Here is a 21,806-nt window from a genome sequence, read left to right on the forward strand (position 1 = left end):
TTTTACAAATTACGTTGCAGGATCAAAATCGGCACCCGAGTTACAGACGTTTTAGTGAGCGGTGGTTCAAGCGTGTCTGAAACTTTAGCAGAGAGCGCAGATCAAAGTTTGTGACATAATTATTGGGGAACAGAGGGAAGTCGCAGGAAAACAAATTTCATTGAGACTGGTGGGGAGCTACAACTGTGTTGTTGAGGGTAAGAAAGTTGTGAGCGGGCACATTGTCACGTTGGAGAACCACAGTGCTATCAGTTCAGTTCATGTGCACTGAATGTTTCCCTCAGACGCCTCAAAATGTCACAGTACAATTCGGTGCTGACAGTCTGATCCTGGGGGATAAATTCATGGTGCACAGCCCTGCGAATGTCAAAGAAAAACCCACCTGGTTGTGCTTCTGACCCGATGCGCCTTTTTCTGTTTGGGACAGTGACGTTCCACCCTTCTGAAACACAAATGCCAATCAAAAAACCTCTTCGGGCTCATTGCTTCATTGCCATAAGCTTCCGGAAGCATTTTAAAAGCCTCTGTTGCTGAGTTTGACCAAAAATGTGAGTCATCTCATCACATGCACCGAAAAATCACAGAGGCACCGCACCAGCACTCACAAAATGTGTGTAACTGGGCTGCTGTGTTACAAACGTCATGGTGAGCGTCACGGTGAGGTTGCGGTGAACCTCACGGTGAGCATCACGGTAAGCGTCACGGTAAGCCTCACGGTGAACCTCACGTTGAACGTCACGGTGAATTTCATGGCGAGCCTCACGGCGAGGTCGCGGTGAACCTCACAGTGAGCCTCACGGTGAACCTCACGTTGAACCTCACGGTGAACCTCACGGTGAGGTCGCAGTGAACCTCACGTTGAACCTCACCCCATGGTGAGGTCGCGGTGAACCTCACGTTGAACCTCACGGTGAGGTCGCGGTGAACCTCACGTTGAACCTCATGGTGAACCCCACGGTGAACCTCACGGTGAGGTCGCAGTGAACCTCACGTTGAACCTCACGGTGAACCTGAACCCCACGGTGAGGTCACGGTGAACCTCACGTTGAACCTCATGGTGAACCCCACGGTGAACCTCACGGTGAGGTCGCAGTGAACCTCACGTTGAACCTCACGGTGAACCTCACGTTGAACCCCACGGTGAGGTCACGGTGAACCTCACGTTGAACCTCACGGTGAACCCCACGGTGAGGTCACGGTGAACCTCACGTTGAACCTCACGTTGAACCTCACGTTGAACCTCACGGTGGGGTCGCGGTGAACCTCACGTTGAACCTCACGGTGGGGTCGCGGTGAACCTCACGTTGAACCTCAACGTAAGCGCCACGGTGAATGTCACAGTGAATTTCATGGTGAGCCTCACCGTGAGGTCACGGTGAACTATCAGGCCTCACGGTGAACCTCACGGTGAGCCTTACGGTGAGCGTCACAGTGAGCGCAACAGAGCAGTCTCAGAACTTATTGATCCACCCTTGTACTTTTTGATTGTGGCACCCAAATGTGTTTTTATTTCTATTGTTTCTGCTGCTAAACTTTTTTGTAGCTGTACTTGAAATATCCTGATATGTTGTCATTTTGTAACGAGAAATTAGGAAAACACACCACTGAAGCCTGAAATATGAAGCACGGCACAGAAACGTCCCGGCCTGATAGTTCTGCTTTTAAAGGTTCGATCTGTGTTTTAGGATTTTAGGATTATGTTTGTGGGATTTTTCAGTGCCTTTCTTTGGTGCTAACTGTTGCTAGAAATGACAGAAACACACAGGTCACCGATTTTCACTGGGACTTTCCAGTTATTCCACAAACAAAAATTTTGACACTCAGAATAATCTGGAAGACACTATAATCCCATAAAAGTACACGTGCCAACTATTCGTAAATATTTTCGAGTGGATTGGAAAACAACAGTAAAATAAAGCTCAGTGTTAAGTAGGGCAGGATAAGACAGACAGAGGTTAAAGGTTAATAGGTCACTGGCAGACGGAGAGAAAATCAGTTGGAAAAAACTCCACAATTATAAGATAAACACTGTGTGTATATATATATATATATATATATACACACAGTGTGTATGTGTCTGTAAGTCGCATTTAATAGTGATTCAGACTCATATCATGCCTAAAAATCATGCATTTCCAGAGGAGCGGTTGTACTTTGAACATATAATGTTGATTTGTGTTTCTTTACAAAATATTACTTCAGTTAAAAAGCTTCAAAGTGTTTCAGTTGTTTGCCAACAAAATTGAATACCGTCCTGATGATCCGTTTATGTTATCTGCGTTTTTTTTTTTCTTTCTGTATCTATCGGGTCGGAGCTTTGGGTGGAGGGTTAAAGGGAGGAGGAACCATGGAGGTGCATGCTGGCACTCTGTCGGTCTCACTTGCCTGTTGTCTCTTCAGCGGGCTGTCCTGAGCGCTGTCCGTTTGACCACCAGTCTGTGGGAGACCAGAGTTAGAGCCGCCTGCCTACCAACACACTCTGCCCTCTGGCCTGGGAGCTGCACAGGGTCGACCTCAGTCTGCCAGCCAAACTTTAACGTACACTTCCATGCTATGAAATCATGTTCATGCTTGAAGCCAAAGTGGAAAAGACAGTTTTCTACTGTTCTCACTACTGTTCTCACTGGTGTTGGACTCATCTAAATGTAAAGGCCTTATTGCCAACAACTCTCTTAACAGACCAAAACCAACAATAAACTGGCTCTACTGACAATTTGATTATTATTCTGTCGTGTCATAGAGCTTCACTGTGACATTTTCCTTCATGTCAAAAAAACAAGAACTGGTTCAGCTCTGACTCAATCCTACATACGTCCTGTAAATACTCACTACAGCACTAAATGTGTGTCACTCCACAGCTGAAAATAGTCCCCAACAAATGTTACTTCCTGTTGAATAACGTGTTTTTAGCTACTACAGTAGCTAAATATTATAGGATAATAATATAAAAATGATGTATTTGTGAGCCCCTTTTAAATATGTATTTCTTCAACAGGGGTTAAAAGGTTTGGGGCTGAGTGCAGGACAGGGAAGTCCGAAAGTACTGACAGATGTTGGTTTTGGTCTTTTAATTAGAGTTGTTACACAATAAGACAAACTAGAAAAAAGTTGTTATATTTTCTGAAAAATACCACAGCTTTCTAAGTTGATTCTCCTCCTGTTCATACACGTGCCAGGATGCACCGGGCTGAGCCGAACAATAACAGCAGCCGGCATTAACCAATAGTCTGATGGGGGTGCTGACCAACAATCAGTTTTAACCGTCCTATGGATAATTTAATCGTGGTCCTTGGACAAGCAATTAGAAGCTGGATAAATTAAACACTTGTGAGTCTTCTCAAAACAACAGCAGAGGGCGAGCAAGTGTTTAACGCCCTCCTCCTTCACGAGGGAGAATTAACCTTAAAACAGGCTTTTATGGGCTCAAATGAGGATCAGACAGTGAAATGATGTTCAGAAATAATTTAAAAGTCTGTAGTTGTTGAATAAACCTGTGCACATGGCATTTCAGGATCACATACGTAGCAGGAATGCTGACTCTCATACCAGTTTGTCCTCGTGTGACCTCAGACTTGATATTTTTCGCATACCAATAACATTCTACATTTTTTTTAATTACAAATAATTTTCATAAATTTACAACCCTGACTTTTCCATTGGACGTTTTTCACAAGTTTACAACGGATGGTTTAACTCCACAGACTCTAAAAGTGATTTGTGAACACCACTTCAACACTTTAAATCTTACCGATCAGACCGTCAGCTTCTCTCCTTCTTGGCTGTCAGTGACTCGAACAGTGAGTCAAAGATCCTGAAGCTTATTGTCTTCATTCAGACAAACCAAGTTATTTGCTTGTTTTGTTGTGTATGTGGATCATGTGTCTTTGACTGTGTGTGTGTGTGTGTGTGTGTGTGTGTGTGTGTGTGTGTGTGTGTGTGTGTGTGTGTGTGTGTGTGTGTGTGTGTGTGTGCATGTGCACGTACCTGTTTGAAGCGAGACGGCACGCTCCAGCCGCAGGCCTGCATAATGCCGTCATCGCGGCGCATGTGCTCACGGACCTGCCGGTACTGTTCGCGCCGCTGCTCTCGGCGGGCCAACAGTGCCGAGTCGCTGAGGAGAGACGCAACACCGTTACTGGCCAGTCTGGAAGCAACGGGAGGGAGAAGAGAGAGAGAGAGAGAGAGCGAAGCGTTAGCAGCCTTGCCAGCCAGCAGCGAGGGACAGAGAGAAACAGAGAGGAAGAGTAGAGGAGGTAAAGATAAGGAAAGCAACAGCGGTGGAGTTTCTGGCACTTGTTAAGCAAAGCTCTCATCGAGCTCAAGCCAAGACATATTTCCATCATATCAAATTCAAACTAATGAGAAGATTCTCTAAAGAAATTCAAAATGTAAAAGAGAACAAATTTGGAGCGGTCAGTTTCACTCATGCCTTTACAGTATGTCTGATTGTGTTGGTGTGTTTACGTCTGATGTATTTGTGTGTCTGTGGTTGTGAGACGGAGTTTAACAGCAAAGACTTCTGGAGAATTAACTTTCCAGTTCAAACTCACGCTTTACATTCAAGACAGGAAGTAGGTCGTCATGGTAACTCTTACCTCGCCATACTGATCATTTCAATGTGAAATAATTATTTTACTTTTAGTCACTTTTAGTAAGTTTTACCATTAAGTAAATCTTCTTTTCATATCAATGCAAACACTAATACAGACATGTATGTATTTATGTTTCTACAGTGATATTTAGAGTACGTGCACACATGAAGAGGTTTGTCTGAATGGGTTCTAAAAACACTAATGGCCATTTGAAAATGAAGCCAGCGCATAAATCGAAACGCACTTCTGTGTTTGACACTCAAGGACCTTCGGAAAGTTTTTTACTCTCCAAGCTGCTGCAAGCGAGGAAGCAAGCGGGCGTTTTTAGACCCGAGCAGAGTGGGAAGCAGATAAGCACGGAGGTTTTAGTGTAGCTGTATGAAGGCACGTAGCTGGCGGCTGCTCACTCTTCAGGGAAGAACTCCAGCGTGCGGTTGGAGGTGGAGATCTGACACATGGTGTGGCTGCGTCGCTGAGAGAAACCCGCCGGAGAGGGAGACTTGTAATGGATGTTGACGCTGTAGTACGGCCGCTTGACGGGCGGAGGGCTGGACGATGTGCTGAACAGACGGGCGAAGCTTGTGGATGGAGAGGGAAAGAGGAGGAGCGGGTTGACTTTTGCAGGTTTTTGTTGTACTAAATTTAAGGTAGTTCTGATTTTGTTTTAGTAAATAAGTTAAATGAATGAAGATTCTCACAACTGCCAGATGGTGGACTTCTTCTTCTCTTGGATTGGAGGACTTTCCCGGGACGCCCTGAGAGGAAACAGAGGTGAAAGGTCAAAGGAAATAAATAATAACAATAAACTTTAGGTATATAGCATCTTTGAGAAATAACATTATAAAATGCTTTAAAGGCCACAAGCAGTTAAATAGAATAAAATCATATGAAATACCCAAAATAAAATTTAATAAGTAAAGAAGCAGTAAGATAATAATAATAATAATTAAAAAAAAAAACATTTCAAAGCTAGAAAAATAAAACCTTTGGTTCACACTAAGAGGCTTTATAAAAATAAAAAGGGAGATAGGTTATGCAAAGTGACTTTAATGAGGTCACTGATTCTGCAATTCTACTGTATGTGTTTGGTGCTGTAAGACACATTGTTTGCTAAGAGTGTATTAAAATTATATTTCAAATATTTGTGAAACTAAATAAAACATATATAACCCCAAATAACAACATATTCTGCAAGATTAAGAGTATGAAGACACATATCAGACTTTGAGCTCAGTGTAGCTGAATTTCTTAGCTGTGACGTTAATGTTGAACCTTTGTTACAACGTACTTTAGTAAGTTGACTTTTAAACCCTGAACTTGTTCCTCTCTAGTTTAAAGCGCCGTCTTCACGAGCCTACCTGATCATCTCCGTCCACCGTACCGCCTCCTGCAGCTCCATCAGCCTCTCTTTGTACTGGTTCCTCTCCATCAGCACGCGAGCCATCTCCACCCGAGTGAAGCGCCGCCGCTGGGTCATTGTCATGTCGCCGTCTTGCATGGGTGATGAAAACTGGGCACATGAGAGCGTAATGTCATCCTATTGATTGCACAAGATTTAAAAAAAACAAAAACACAACAGTTTCCACATTAACCAAAGGACTAATAGTCTGTGGCAGACAAATATTAGCAAAGTATTCAATTTGTCAGCTTCCTAAATGGCATGACTAAGGTTATTTTTATAGCATTAGATTCTAGTTATACTAATTATAGATGCACAAATGCTGATTCAATGTGTTAATGCAGATGAGCTAGTGGCTGTTTTACTCACATCATCACCTCCTTCATCCTTGGAGTCCCGAGACGCCCCGAGAGCTTCTGCTCTTAACCTGCAGCCACACAGCAAAAATACAGAGACACATTTTTGTTTTTGCTTGTGGAGTGTGAGCTGTTAGACAGAGAGGAAGAGAAATAGATGCCTCTGATCTACTGGTGCTGAGAATGGGAGTCACCGGGCGACACTTTAGTTGGAGAAATTTGGTGTCTTTTGCTGACTTCTGAAACTACTTCTGTCAAACAGCAAAACACGATGCAACACGAGGCTATGGGCTGACAAGTGGAGACTTTTCCTTTACAGTCCCTTTGCAGGAAAGTACAGGGTAGTAATATGAGCTCACGCTATCCTTCTCACGGACTCCATCAGAGTTTTCGTACAGAGTTTCTGTACTTTCTAGCTGAAGTCTGTTAGTGAACATCTGAAATGTAAAAAAAAACAACAACAAAAAGTCTCATCTCGTGCTTTAACACTGAAGGAGTTTTGGATGTTGGGATGTCGCTGTATTTCATAAACCATTTTAATCAGCTGGGTTCCTGCAAGTTGCTTTCATTGTTGTATGGTCGCTCTTAAACAATTTGTTTTGATGATGTTCCTGCTCATCACGGCCAGGTCTCTTCTGAAAAACAGTCTCTGAGGAAATGAAACAAATTTACTGTCATCCATTTCTTCCGAAAACTCCCTCATCTAAAATAATTTCACTGTGTAGCCCACAAGTGTATCTAAAGCACCTTAAGATTTATTCAGAGTGTGAAAATATTGCGCCTGTATAACTCATAAAGGATTTCCAACTTTACGTTCCTGGCTGTTGGCTCCACAGCGGTGTTAACTGCTGCCAAAACAATAATGTAAACAACTTTCTACAGAAGCAGGAATTAGCTGCCACACGGACAAATCAACTATTATTATACGAAATGGAATTTAGGAAGCACATTTATTCTAAGATTTATTTTTCCTGAAACACTGAAGGAGCACACTCAGCAGCACACAGAGTATCTCCTGTGTTCATACTGAATACAATTAGAAATGAAAGAAATCGCAGGTTTATCCTCAGTATGACTGTGAGACTCCACTGATCGTTACAGGAAATTAGAGGAGTATAAATAAATACGATTATAGTTTTCAACACAGAAACACAGAGGTCTGTTTTCAGACATGTTGTCCTCTGGTTGTCCATGTCAACAGTGTTAGACTATATCAACGTTACTCCTTCTCTGTCTGCTGTGAGGATGCATCCATTGTTTTATGGTCTCTCGGTTTCAGATTATAGGTCAACACTTATTGTGCTCATTGCCCTCGAACTGCTTTGATGCTTACTTAACATGCTTTTGAGCTTTCTATCCTTCAGAGCGTATTTCCCGTTACTAGTATCATACCAGTTTAAAGACATTGTAGGATTATAAATATGCAGCAGTTGTATAAGGAATCCTTTCATACTGGATCTATAACGTTTAAGGAGCAGGTTGCTTTCTTTTTTAACTCCTTGTGTTATTAAGAAAAACAACGATCTGTTATCTTCACCTCTTAAGTTCTTCTTCCAGCTCCTTGACTCTGGCGTCCACCTTGTTCTTGGACTGCCTCACGGCCTCCAGCTCCTCCCTCAGCACCTCCTGCTCCCCTGACAGCTCATCCACTTTGGCAATTAGATCATTTTTCACAATGTTCAGAGCGTTTCTGTCGAGCGAAGAGCAGAAAGATGAAGTCAGATCTCAGAACCAGCGTCAGGAAACTACAAATCGGGCTTTCATGTCCACACAGTCTTTTAGTTCTAAGAAGATGTTATATGGATAAAAAAGAGGTGCAGATTATTGCACATCTTGAACAACTCTGAGAAATCCTCACTCATTTCAACATATGTCAAATATTTCAGTAAATATTACAAACACTGTTTCCTTTGGATGAATGAGGATTTACACGCACACACACACACACACACACACACACACACACACACACACACACACACACACACACACACACACACACACACACACACACACACACACACACACACACACACACACACACACACACACACACTCAAATTAATCCTACTTGGTCTCGAGGAGCTGTTTGTTCTCCGTCAGCAGGTTCTCCACCTCCTTGCCCATCCCTGAAACAGTCACATTCACGTCTCTGTTACTCATCCAACCCAATGCACAAAATCTATAATTCAATCAATCTGATCGACAAGTGTCATTGTTTCTGTGTTTACAGTCTTTTAGTCCAACCAAAATAAGTGTCACAAAGGATGAGGGATTACTACAAAAAAAGGTTTAATAGATTATTTAAATCAAAATGTGAGGACAGATTGTTGCTTTAAACTCTTTTTTTTTTTTTTTTAAATGTTAGGTTAAGAAAGGAAGGTTTCTTGAAAAATATTGAAAAAATAAAATGTAAAATACTCATAAAAACTATCCCTCTTATTATTTTTTTCTTGAGAGTAGACAGATACAGTCTAAAGTAGACTGTCCTGGACAGCTGTATTAGCAAACTTTTATTACATTAATACATTCTGTGAGAAAAAATGTTTCAATACAAAATGCAAAATGTAATTTGATAGAAATTATTAAGGTAGAAGAGGGCAAAAATATGAAGAATTCAGGGTTGATCTCTTCAGATACAGTATCATGCTCAACCTATTAATTTGCAAATTAAATCCCAATTATCTTTAATAGAAATTAACTGAAAAACATACATAAAGCAGCAAGCACTGTGCAACAGAAGCCAAGCACACAAACTTGAAGCAGGAATTCCAACACAGAGAATATTTCACACAGGAGAACGTGAAAAACATACGAACAAAAACAAAATGCCGAGAGGGTCTTTTATTTTCAAAAGGACTGGTGTTGGATTGTGTCTTTGGATAAAGTGAATTCTAAAAGTCTGCGAGGTTTATGTCGTGGTGTGTGATCTGACTGCACAGACAGAAAAGTAAATCCTCTCATGTTTGGGTTGAACCTGCAGCTCAGACTGACAGATTTAACTGTCACACTCAGATTAGGTATATTCTTTGATGAACATACGTATTTCTGATACGTCAATTTGTTGTCATGCTTTGGTTCACTACAGCTAATGAACTCAAGTCTTCATTAGTCTATCAAAGCCAACTGACCCAGTCGCCTCATGTTATCCTGTTTATCTCCTGAGAAATGATTTTTCAATGGTTTTTTTTCTTGATTCAGAGTTCTGCACTGTTAACATGAGATCTTTCTATAGTGGTGTTTTTATTCTTATGTTCTGTAACACGCCAACACAACTGGCCACAGGTTTAGTGCAAGGCCATTTTCAGGAGCTTTTTTATTGAAGAGTATTAAAAATGTGGGTATGTGAGGTGCGAAGGTGGCATAAAATGTAAATATAAAGCCACATAAAAACAGAGACAAAGAAGCAACCAGGGTGATGTGAAAGTTGGAGGCCAGGGAATGACAAAACAAGCAAATGTGACCATGAGCGTAAGCGTGGGCCGCCTTACCGAAGAAATCATCACGGACTGGAGGCCAAAGAGGAAGAGGAAGAAGAAGAAGAAGAGGAAGAAGAAGAAGAAGAAGAAGAAGAAGAAGAAGAAGAAGAAGAAGAAGAAGAAGAAGAAGAAGAAGAAGAAGAAGAAGAAGAAGAAGAAGAAGAAGAAGAAGAAGAAGAAGAGAGGGAAAAGGGAGAAAGAGACGGAGGAAAAGACACAGATTAGAGACGAGAAAGAAAAGGAGAAGACCAGGAAGAGAAGAGAAACGATGCTGATGAGCATTTATTAATTTGGATTTCGAGCCTGGGTGAAGGACTTCAACACACTTCATGCTGAAACAGGCTCAAGGACAGAGCGTGTTTCTGTCACCCAACCGATTTATTCAGATATCATCAAATGTGTTTTAAAGTCTCAGTGAAACCGTCGGTCATTCTAAACAGAGAAAATATTATTATGTAATTGGCCGTCAACTTTAGGCGTGAAAACAGGTATACGTTGTGGTAAACACTAAATATTAACATTATTTCACTGCGACTTCAAAGATATAAGAAAAAACTGCTCCACTGCATATAAAATGGATATTAGCCATCTACTGCATCAATATCATTTCCAAATTTCAAATTAATTAAGCAATAAAATATTATTTATCTGTTAACAAATACAACTATGGTAATACGCTGTTTTATGATTTGTATGCTCTGATTAATATTTACTCTTCAATGAGGAGTTTGGAGAGTAGAAAGGAGTTGAGGGAGTAAAAGAAAAAAAATACCAAAAATGCATGTTCAGATACACACCTGAGAACTCGCCTATGGGTGTCACCAGCAGAAGCACATAAAGGGGAAAAACACAAACGGGTGAGAGGTTAACAGATGGACAAGAAAACGGGTCAAATTTTCCCTCCTGATTCTGCTACATGAAATTCAGGGATAGTAAATGAAAACCCAAAGCAACCAGGCCAGAATGCCCCAAAGTGTAGGAGCTCAAAATGGAGAGTGACAGTGAAACCAAATGCACTGAAATAGGCTGAATTGAACGAGCCTCTACCTCCTAAAAAAAGAGAGAAACAAGCCAACGAGAGAGACAAATAAAGAATAAATGTAACAGTGCATGAATGAGCTGCTGAGGCTGCGGCTGCAGTCAAATGCGTGTTATTGTATATTTTTTCAGAATGGCTGTGCAGTGATGGAGGGTTGTGTTGGATGTGCACGGAAAACAGTTCAGAGTGCAGAAGCACATCCACACAGCCTCACATGGACCCTGCAGTAATGCAAAGAAAGAACAAACGCTGCCTTTGTGCAACACACACATGCATCAGCACTTCTTTTCCTTCCTTAGAAGAATACCACCGAGTTGCACCCAGCAATTAGATTTGATGGTACAGCTTGTTTTATACTTTAAGCTTCAGGGAATTACTACTGAATATAAACCAGCAACATATATAGCAGCCAAAGTGCTGTTCGTACCGAGCAGCTCGGCACCTGCGTCTACATCACCGATGATGTCCGACTTGGCGTCTTTGATCTCGTGGTAGAGAGACTCGGTGTTGATGCCGAAGGCCTCATTCACTATGCCCTGAGAGGGGCTGAAACAGAAATACATTCAAATTTCATTAGACAGTGAGAGTGAAAAATTTGTTTCAATCACGACATAACATTTTTTTAATGAACTAATACTGCAATCCAACAAAGAACCAGGCAAACTTAGTCTTGGTGATTTTTGTATTTCACATTTAGCCAAAGGATTCAAGAATCTTCTGTTTGATAAACAATTTCTGACCTTGTTTTAATGGGGAAATGTACCCGTCGATTTTATAGTATGATAAAGTCTTAACTGACCGGAAATCTGCCCAAAAAGTTGCTCAAAACACAACCTCATTTTGACGAACATAAAAGTAGACAGAGAGGTTTGCTGTGAGAAAATAATCTAAAACACTGTCATGTGCCTTGGAAAATTTTGAGAATTTATGTGTCTGCATTATGTCTTTTGTAGTAAATATACACAAGCGTTTACAAACACAGTCATTAATTTAAATCCCCTTCCTCAAAAATGTGACATTTTTTCCTCGGCTTGTGTTGGCGTGAATGTTGGTGTGCATCCACCTCTGATTCTTACTACTGTCATTGGACTGAGCAGCACTGCACTTCATGTATGCCGCATTCAAATTTCTATTTCAATAAAAAAATTTCGACAAAAAAAAGTGACATTTTTAAAGTTCAGGACTTTGACTAACGGTGGGCACTTCATATGTGCGTGTAATGCAGCCACAGTGTAAGTTTACCTGTTTCCTCCTCCATACACACGCGGGTCCACACACATTTCCAGCTCGGGGGTAGAATCGATGATCTCCTGAAATTCGGACCACTCATCGCTGCTTCCCATACCTGAAAAAAGACACGCGTCAGAAACGGCGGAACGACATGTCATCCATCTAAAGATCTTTGTGAGAGTTTCGTAGCGCTTGACACTAAAGATGCAAAATCATCGTCTCAGAAATTACAGCTTTAAACTGGGGACATGTTTGGTGACTTCCTCTTACCGATGCTGACATTCCTGGTTTCCTGGGAAACCTGCACCTCCATATTCCGGCTGAGACGTTTGGCACTTTTCCTGCGGTTCCCAGTTCGCATTACGTCAAATTCAGATTGCGGGAGTCCCTCGTTGATGGGGGTGACGGTGGCAGAGGGGACGGAGGAGGTGGGTGTGTTGGACTTGCTCCCCGTGCTGCTGGGTGTGGCGGCCACTGAGTCAGACTCTGATCCGTCCTCCTTGATGTGTGACAGCGGCGTACAGCAGAGGCAGTGACCCGGGAACAGGAGACAAACGACATTATATGAACATCACATAATGGAGGCAGGTCAGCCACTTAATTTAACCAATAACACCTGCACACCTCTTTTTATTCCTAGCAACTGCTCCTACTGGATTCTACGCTTTTACCATGGAGGCGAAATGACAGCGGAGCGAGTCATTTATCATCTAACCTTCTTGTCAGCAACTCCATGTTTTTTGGTCTAATTCCCTTTCATTTTTAAATGTACAATTAGAACAAAACTATAGACCTTAACACACACATAGTAGCTTACATTGTGGATAAATGAAGATCAATATTTTGATCATAGATTAACGTATTTTGCCATCCTACTTGTAGTGTGAAGTCAACTTTTGGTCATTTTATTATATCAAAAAATGATTACTGTTCAGTGACTTCTTGGCGCACAGAGCCCACAAATACAGATACCTTAGCAGTTTGTTTTTCTTTTGGTAAATGTTCCTGAACTGTTTTGGGAAGATAATAAACCAATCAAGTAGTTTTTAAAAATGTTTTAAATGATGACATGAAACTGATTCAATGAATCAACTCATCAACGTGACTCTTTGACACTTTCAGTCCTGGATTATGAATAATTTTGACATTTTTAAATTGTTTGTTCAGCATTTTAAAGTCATGGTCAGAATATACACATCGTGAGTCAAAACTTAAAATTAAGTCCTAAAATGAGCATTTCCAGCTGCGCCTATGCTCTCGGGACGTTTTCAAATCCGAATACAAGACGGAGCGACGACAAAGAAAAACAACCCTCTCCACTTTTTTTCTTACCGGGGCTCCTCAGTTTTCCTCACATATAAAACACTTCATGCCATTTAACTTGTATCTGTAGCTTAGTTTGAAAAATAAAAATGAGGAACACTTGCAAACAGGTTTGAACTAAATGTGTTAGTGTAAACTAAAACATGACAAAACATGAAAGAAGCTCCACAATCACATCAAAAGATATAGTTAAATCCCATGAAAAAAAGAACATAGATATGCTCCCTGCGTGCTTGAGTCAACATGTATATTGTAAAAGGGCAGATTTCAAACAGATGTGGTTTAAAAAAGTTCCCTCAAACGTGACACAACCAGGCGTGGGAGGGGAGGTAGTCCGAGTGGGTGTGGCTAGCAGCTGTAAGGCCAGCCCCTCCCCTTTCCACTCCCCCGGCTGCGGTTGTGGTCGTGGAGGAGGACAGGGCCGCTGTCTGTCCCACCTGATAGGTGGAGGTGAAGGTAGACTGGCCGAGCTCGCTGACCTGCCAGATGTCTTTCCCGGGCATCATCCTAGCCCCCCCGAGACCCCCACGTACCATGCCCTCGCCGCTGGGGTACAGGCTCAACGACGGCGGCCGCTCCGCTTTGCTGCTGGCAGAGGAGACACAGAGGGGGGTGGAGACTAACGTGAGGCTGACTGTCAGTTATCAATTTATCATATTTAATCTCTTATTCCTCTGCAGGGCTGGAGCTCATCCCAGCATGCATTGGGTGCAAGGCACGAAACAAGCTGGAGAATTTGCCGGTGCGATGGCAGGGTTCAAACGATCGACAGTCACTCACATTCATAGCGATTTCAAACTACTGCATTTAAAGTAGTAGCTTGGTGAGAACGATGCTTAACTGCTTTCTTGCTGACAAGTCTTGATGAGGAGTTTGACTCCACTGACTCTGCACAGTAAAAATGAAGCAGTGTGAAACAGTCAGTTAGCTTAGCACAGGTTGGAAACTGGTGGAAACCAGCAGATACTCCAAATTAATACTGTTGACGATAAAGTCACAGTCACACCGTTGTTGATTATACACTTTGGTTGATGTGTAGGTTAAAGCAAAGACATGAAAATGAATAAGTTTTAGACGCTTTGCTCTCCCCTCGCCCCGACCGCTCGAGGCAGATGGCCGTCGGAGGTTTTTCTTCCTGTTAAAGGGAAGTTTTTTCCTCTCAGACGCTCATGTGGGAGTTTTTGGGTTCTTTTGTATAATGTTCTGTTGTAAGGACTTTACTATGTTAAGTGTCCTGAAATAGCTTTGTGTTGTGATTTGGAGCAATATAAATAAGTGTAATTTAATTAAATGGAATATGCTGGTTCATACTTTTGCAAAAAGATCCGAGGTAGCTGTTTCCGGTGTTTGTGCTAAGCTAAGCTAAGCTGACCAGCTGCAGGCTCCAGCTTCATGTTTACTGTACAGACATGAGAGTGTCTATCTCATTTATCTCAGGAAGAAAGCGAATTAAAGTATTTTCCAAGATGTGAAACTACTCCTGTAAAGTGGCAAATCCACTTTTGTTTTTGGACTGAGTGGAGAAAGACCACCGGAGGAAACACAAAACATGAAAAAGACCTCCATGTAGAAGCAGTAAAGGCCTGCAGTCGAACCCACGTCCTGATGCACGAGACCACATATAACATGGACAAAGCTGCAGACAAGCATGTCAGACAGACAGACAGAGGGACGCACCGACAGGCAGACACAAACACATGAGGGAGAAAGAGGAGAAGGTAGATGGAGACAACTGGAAAATATGCATCGCACTGCTCAACATGACCTTCGACCCATTCCTTCGTTCATAATGTCTTGTTAATGCAACTTCATTAACACATTCATGATAATAAATAGCTGTTACAAGCGTCAGTAACCAGTAAAGGAAACGCATGAGGGAATCATTATTTTTATAAAGTGTCGAGGCAAAGCAAAAGAATAGGGAGGGGCATCAGCATTTCTCAGTCACATTTTAAGTCCAAGCAGGCCCGTTTAGGAGGCGGAGCTGAGGGGAGCGGAGTAAAGGGCAGCTGTAGGACCATAACGGATTTACCTTTTCCTCCATGTGTGGCGTTGACTGTGCAAACAGCAGCACAGAGAGCAAGCCAGCAAGACAGACAAGACAGACACTGATTAGAGAAAGACAGGAGACAAGAACATGCCATGATACACACACACACACACACACACACACACACACGCACACACACACACACACACACACACACACACACACACACACACACACACACACACACACACACACACACACACACACACACACACACACACACACACACACACACACACTTTTACGCCTTCACTCAGACGGCAGTTTTTAGGCGTTTTCATCAATCTGCACTCATAAGATTGCTCCTCTTCTCATTAAAACTGCTTCCTGTTATGAGCAGTTTACTAGTAAAGGTTTCAGAGCTCAAGTTCCTCCTCCTGTCTTAATAAATAATACATCCTGTAAACCTCAGCAGGGTTTACAAGGCAACCATATACACACTCAAAACAATCAAACACGGGCTTTCATCAGTATTCCAGTGATTCAGGCAGTTGATGAAGATTTGTGAGCTCATGAATATAGGATATAGATCTTTTAAGGATTTAGTGGACATATTGCAGGAGGCAACTGATTTGCAGTTCAGCTCCTAAAGCTGCAGCAGATGTCCCGCTGCTCGTCTTGCTTCGTGCCCAACGGGCTGGGTAACCGCTGAACACTGCAAGCTGCCAAATGAACTCCAAACTTTCTTTTTTTTCTAATTATTTGCCGCAAGGGTCATGATGTCTGCTGTGTTTCTCTGTACACAAGCCTCTCCTCTCTGTCAGATGGGATGTGCTGTACCAGCTGTTTCATCCCGACTCCTGACAAACAACGCCAGCATCTACACAATGAGCATGTTGAAACATGAAAAGCCTAACACATACATGACAAAACATGAAACATCATCAACAACATCGGCGGGTCTAAGTTACAGTTTAAATCCACACAGATGACAATAACACATCAATGCACACACAAAAACAACAAAAAAAACACTCACGTTCGTCCACAGCCGGGGCCTTCGGATTGGCTGTTACTCCCTGCCTGCTGCATTTTGGACCGCTCTATGTGCTCGACGTACGTCTGAATCATCTGTGATTCAAAGCAACAAGAATGAGAAATGATTCGAGAAAATAGGAGAAACTGGAAGTTGCCAACATGGGAAGTAAAAGGATTACAGTGATTTAATTACAAAATCTATAATCTCCTACATGTTGGATTTTGTGAGCCAAATGACAAAACAATCACACTATGAGATTATAGCGCTATGAGGACCATAGTGGCTCTTTTACATATCGCTGTTTATTACTACGACCAACACAAGGCTTATGTGTTGGTGGTCATTTTAAAATGCATATTGTCTTGTTTACAATGTTTACATTTTCTATTGTCCAGGCAGCCACTGACTAGCTTCACTTTCATTATAATTTGACAACAATTTACAGGGACCAGTTTGTTTTAAGTCCATCACATTGAAAAATTGTGTCTGCTTGTAATATACAGTACTATACATTTTAAACATTGTGTCATTGTTTCATAGAAATGGTCTGCGTTCATTGAAGCATCTGATTTGTACATTGTGGATTATAGTTATACTAGTTAAGGATGATAATATTAACTGGATTTGTATTCACGGGTTTGTATGTTAGGCGGAATATGTCAAATATTGATGGATAGGCAATAATAAATTCTGCATGAAATCTAGAAAAGAATCTATTGCAACATGTGAAGCCCATAGAGACGTCCTCGGGCTGAATGTCTGCTCACCTCAGTGTGGCGCTGGTGCAGAGCGTTGTACTCTTTCTTCATGTCTGATTCTCGCTCTTCCAGCCGAGTAACTGAGAAACAGACGGACAAAAGTTCAGGAAGGAACAATGAGAGGAAATTAAATACACAGCCCTGACTCTAATCCTTTCCATTGGACCAGATCATTTTCAAATTTACCACCAATTAAACGGGCAAAAAGTCCTCAGGTATAATTTAATGACAACTGGCAGAGGATATTTTTTAACTTATGTTCGATCTATATTTGCTTGCCAGTATTTAGAATATGGATTTATTTAGTCCATAGTGAACCTTGACAGAAAAACATTGTAAAAAAATCCATTACAGGTATGGAGCAATGAAAACAAAACTAAACAGCCAGTCGAAGATGCATGTCAGTATTCATAAGGTACAGACAAGGAAACAAAAGCAATTCAGGGTTTTAGTTCAAAAGCATCATCAGCAACCTAAAAATACATCCTAAGTGTGTCTGCTTCCCTTTCCATCTTCCCCACAGAACTACAATAGAAGTGTGTCCTTGAGCCTCAGCGTCATCGTTGCTGCTATTTATGTAAAATGAAAAAAAAAATCCTGAAGAGACGCAGATCTATTAAATTACATACTTTGATAACACCATTTCCAGGCTTTGGTTCGAGTACTCTAATCTGGTTTCATCAGCCAGATGAGCTGCATGTCCACTGAATTATGGGAAATGTGTCCACTCACTCTGATCAGAATAATTCTTTGTCTTGAGCTCCAGCTGTTTCCCCTGCAGCTCCAGAAACTCCACCTGCACCTGCAGGTCTTTCTTCTCAGCCTCCAGCGCATCCTCGAACTCAATGAATTTCTGATAGAAGTAAACAGAAAGAGACAGACCGGGAGATCAGTTCACAGACTCAACTAAACGGGAAAGATTATAATATTTACATGCTGATATTTTTGGAGTTCATATGAAAAGAAACAACATACTGTGGTTACTATGCTTGTTTCGGAAACAGATCATTGTCTTAAATTACACCATTGTTCAAAGCAGTTTCAGTGATCAGCATTCAGGACATTTCATTTCAGGGTTCAGTGCACAGATCAAAAATTAATATTGATTTCCGGTTTCATCTGCTCCTGTGTGTTTTTATCAACCAGTGTATGGGTGAAAAAAATGTCATTTAAATTTGGTCTCACTCACAGAGCGGTTGAAGATTTACGTCTCTATAAAATAATTTGTCTCACAGCGTAAACATAAACTCAGTAACTTAGCAGCCATAACACAGAAACACAGAACTGCATGCTTCCTTTTCACATTGCCTGTTTTTGTTGTTTTTATTATAAAGCTGTTCACAATGACGTCCTTTTTTCAATGCACCAAGTCCACAAAGTCTTAATACTGTAATCCTCTGACTGCAAGGAGACCTTAGAACCAGTAATATGCAGCAGATACACACCGTACAAAACAACAAATGCTGGAATATGGCAGCCTACTGAAAATACAACTACTGCTGATACCTAAAGTCACTGAATAACTGGGGGGAACCACAATCTCTGTTAAAAGACAAGCCTGGTTTTTATTAAGCAGAACAGATTTGGGCGGGAAAATCTCCCGTCTGAAGGACAGAGGTCACTGAAATGTCACAGTAATGAGACTCTTTGTGCTTACTAATTCAACCAGACATGTTTCATCAACAAAAAATTTATGAATCACAGAAAATGTGACACATTTAAATGTGAATCTTACCATCATTTACCAAACAGCCCTCATGCTGTGGTCTTATACCTTTACTATAGATTCAACTAAAAAACAAGTTTGTACAACAAATAAAAAATATGGCGTCTTTTCCATCTTCCGTAACAATTAATATTCATGAGAAGTAGCATGGCTTGTTTTCTTGTACTTAAAGTGTAATGTTTTACACATTCAGCTCCACTAAAAGAATAACTCCTCTCAAAAATGATCAAATATTCTATGTCTTTGTTTTTGACTGAAAATGTGATAAAGTCTGACATTTATATCAATTATGTTGGAAGGTAGTTCTACTTTCAGAGCTGCCGACCACAGCTTCACAAAAATAATATCCTTGGTTCTCTCCCCTTGGACTGCATGAGAGCATGTCCTACAGCAATGCCTTTCAAATCCACTCCTCTATCCGCTGCCTTTAACTGCATTAAACACCTGAACTCTTCAATCTGAACAAGCATTTGCCTCTAAAACACAGCGTCAACGAGGAACACAGTGCAGCATGTAGTGGTTGTCTGAGCAGAGACATAAACACCTTTTCCGAAGTGACATTTGACTGTATTAACAGTAATTACATGGTAGAGTGAATGATTTCATGGGTTGCCAGATTGTGTTCGTTCTGTCCCCTGTAAATAATTCAAGAAGTATCCTCGTGATGGGTGAGTGGAACTAATGTGCCTCCATCGCAAACCGGGCCTAAGAGGGTTTTACTGCAATATGGTCACACTTTCAGCCATTTATACTGAGTAGTACTTAATGAGGGTGTGACACCACAACAGCATGGAACTAATGACATGCATGTTAATATTAATTTCTGTAAATCTGATAAAACCTTGAGGATAAGTTGTCAGGTTACACATTTTAATTGTTCCAGAAGATTAGAGCTGATAAGATTTTTAAGCGAAGTACATCAAACGAGAAGACGATAAGATGGTCACGGTCAAGCAGAAGCAGAGACGATCAATCTTTTACTGTCATCACGCTTTGAGATGTGTGAAACCGGCCCAGTTAGCGATGGAGACTGATAGGATGTTTCCAGCAGGTGGCTTCAGACTGAGACAGAAGACTGCAGCTACAGAGATGAATCTGAAGACCTCACTTTATTAACACCGACATCTTGGCAGATACTTCATGAGCAGAAAGGGGGCTGTTGGCTTTGTTTACCATTAGCTAGAGTCTAATAACCTTGTAATCTGAGCTGGTTTTGGCCCGTTGCTCCCTGAGTCTTGCAGAGGGTGTGTTATTGTTTTCCTCAGGCGCTGAGATTCTCTCCGTCTCACTCTCATTCAGCCTTTTCTTTTTATTAGCCGCTCAGGCCTGTGCGTTTGCTCCAGCTTCATAAAACACCTTGTCTATTCCTTTCTCTCTGCTTTCGTTGCTCTCTCTGTGCTCCTCATGAGCACAAATCAGGTTACAGTGCCAGTGTGCTCTGTGTACTATTGATTTCCAACGACTCCCACCCTCAGCACATGGTCCCATCCCCCATTGCGCCCCACTGATCAACACACAAAACTGTCTCTCTGTTTAATTGTTACAGTCATATTTTTTACCTAATTTGAGCAAAGATGTACTGTTGTGAGCACAAACCGTAGGTAAATAACATTATTGGTTGATTTTTGGAAGAGAAAGACGTAAATACAACCTCTGCAGCGGACATGAATGTTTAAAGTCTAAAAAGGTCATTGACGCATTAAAACCTGTGAGGAAGGTCAACAACCATCATTAGAGGTCAGCTGATGACAATTTGAATCCTGTGGTGACACTCAAAAAACATAAGCTCGTCTAAGCAACTGGCTGAAAATTGGAAAATAAAGCTACAGCGACTGACTACGAATACAAAGCAAACAAGCTATAAAAAGATATCAGAGTGCTTCAGGCTTGCAATTTTCTCTGTCCCAAATGTTTTTAAGAGATGGAAGCTAGAGGGAAATGTGTAGGTCAAGACAAGATCTGAAGGCCAAGACACGCTCCGATAAAACTGCACGTCTGGTGGACTGCAGTCACAGCGGCACAGAAAGACTGGATTCTACTGAACATCAGCACATTCTGGACTCAAATGTCAAGCAGTCAGTGAAGAAAGTGTAAATGAAGAGTTTCAAAGGCCAATGATCCGACGAGAACTATTCCTCGACGGCCCTCACAGTCCTCTGACTTCATTGACAATCTCTGTGTAGATCTTAAACATGCCGTGTCTGCAAAACAGTCTAAAAATATCTCGGGAATCAAAGTGACCTGCAAATGGGTGAAAATTCATTATTGAAGAATAGAAAGACTTTCAGCTGATTGAAAATAAGCATCCGCAAGCTGTTATAGTGTTATAGTGTCATAAATACAAACTGCTTTGAAACAGTTCAGTGTTTAAATCCAGACAAAAAAAGACATAAACTAAAGTTCCTGTTAAAACTACTGAAGAACTGCTTCAGTAGACTGTTTGGCAGCCAGCAGTAGAAAATACCAGCAGCTCCACTGCATCAGTGTGTCTCACCAAAACAGGTTCTGGTGAGTGAGACAAGCAAACACTTGCTAAATGAGGTGCAAAAGTCAAATTGTAAGTATCTTGAAGTCAGAGTGTGTTTATGGCCAAAAGAAGAGAAGTGAATTTAAATATACTATGCGTCGGTGGCCCCGCCCCTTCCTCTATGTAGCCATATTTGATACTGTTTAGCGTAGACTATTTTGAGTGCATCATCCTGGTATTGTAGTACACTGCATGTTTCTGTACTTAACAGTGTAAACGCACTTATGCGCTTAAAATAGTGAGTGTTAGTACACAAGTACAACATCTGGAACACAGCAAAAGTCTAGTTGTAAAGAATGCTTTATCACGGAGAGTGTTGGTATATTGAGTTACCCTGGTAAAGTCTTA

At 41.4% G+C, this 21,806-nt stretch overlaps 1 protein-coding gene across 23 annotated transcripts in view; it reads right to left on the reverse strand.

The window, feature by feature from the left end:
- mapk8ip3 (mitogen-activated protein kinase 8 interacting protein 3) overlaps positions 1 to 21,806 on the reverse strand; it is a 34,148-nt gene that overhangs the window by 9,766 nt on the left and 2,576 nt on the right. For 3 of the 23 annotated variants that reach the window (XM_069710236.1, XM_069710244.1, XM_069710233.1), the window contains exons 2-20: positions 17,938 to 18,058; positions 17,215 to 17,285; positions 16,448 to 16,539; positions 15,451 to 15,474; positions 13,898 to 14,006; positions 12,366 to 12,594; positions 12,108 to 12,210; positions 11,293 to 11,411; positions 10,624 to 10,635; positions 9,839 to 9,856; positions 8,419 to 8,476; positions 7,885 to 8,037; positions 6,361 to 6,418; positions 5,951 to 6,129; positions 5,291 to 5,347; positions 5,000 to 5,170; positions 3,985 to 4,144; positions 2,386 to 2,436; positions 383 to 442 (exon numbers count right to left, since the gene is read on the reverse strand). In XM_069710236.1, coding sequence (XP_069566337.1) covers positions 383 to 442; positions 2,386 to 2,436; positions 3,985 to 4,144; positions 5,000 to 5,170; positions 5,291 to 5,347; positions 5,951 to 6,129; positions 6,361 to 6,418; positions 7,885 to 8,037; positions 8,419 to 8,476; positions 9,839 to 9,856; positions 10,624 to 10,635; positions 11,293 to 11,411; positions 12,108 to 12,210; positions 12,366 to 12,594; positions 13,898 to 14,006; positions 15,451 to 15,474; positions 16,448 to 16,539; positions 17,215 to 17,285; positions 17,938 to 18,058 — 1,845 coding nt within the window. Of the gene's footprint in view, positions 1 to 382; positions 443 to 2,385; positions 2,437 to 3,984; positions 4,145 to 4,999; positions 5,171 to 5,290; positions 5,348 to 5,950; positions 6,130 to 6,360; positions 6,419 to 7,884; positions 8,038 to 8,418; positions 8,496 to 9,838; positions 9,857 to 10,623; positions 10,636 to 11,292; positions 11,412 to 12,107; positions 12,211 to 12,365; positions 12,595 to 13,897; positions 14,007 to 15,450; positions 15,475 to 16,447; positions 16,540 to 17,214; positions 17,286 to 17,937; positions 18,059 to 21,806 lie in introns of all 23 variants that reach the window. The other 20 variants (XM_069710255.1, XM_069710234.1, XM_069710243.1 and 17 more) reach the window with 20 other exon arrangements.

The sequence above is a fragment of the Brachyistius frenatus genome, unplaced genomic scaffold (assembly GCF_029030835.1).
Source record: "Brachyistius frenatus isolate BFR_SWC_R1_liver_20210118 unplaced genomic scaffold, ASM2903083v1 Contig_90, whole genome shotgun sequence".
Classification (NCBI taxonomy): Eukaryota; Metazoa; Chordata; class Actinopteri; family Embiotocidae; genus Brachyistius; species Brachyistius frenatus.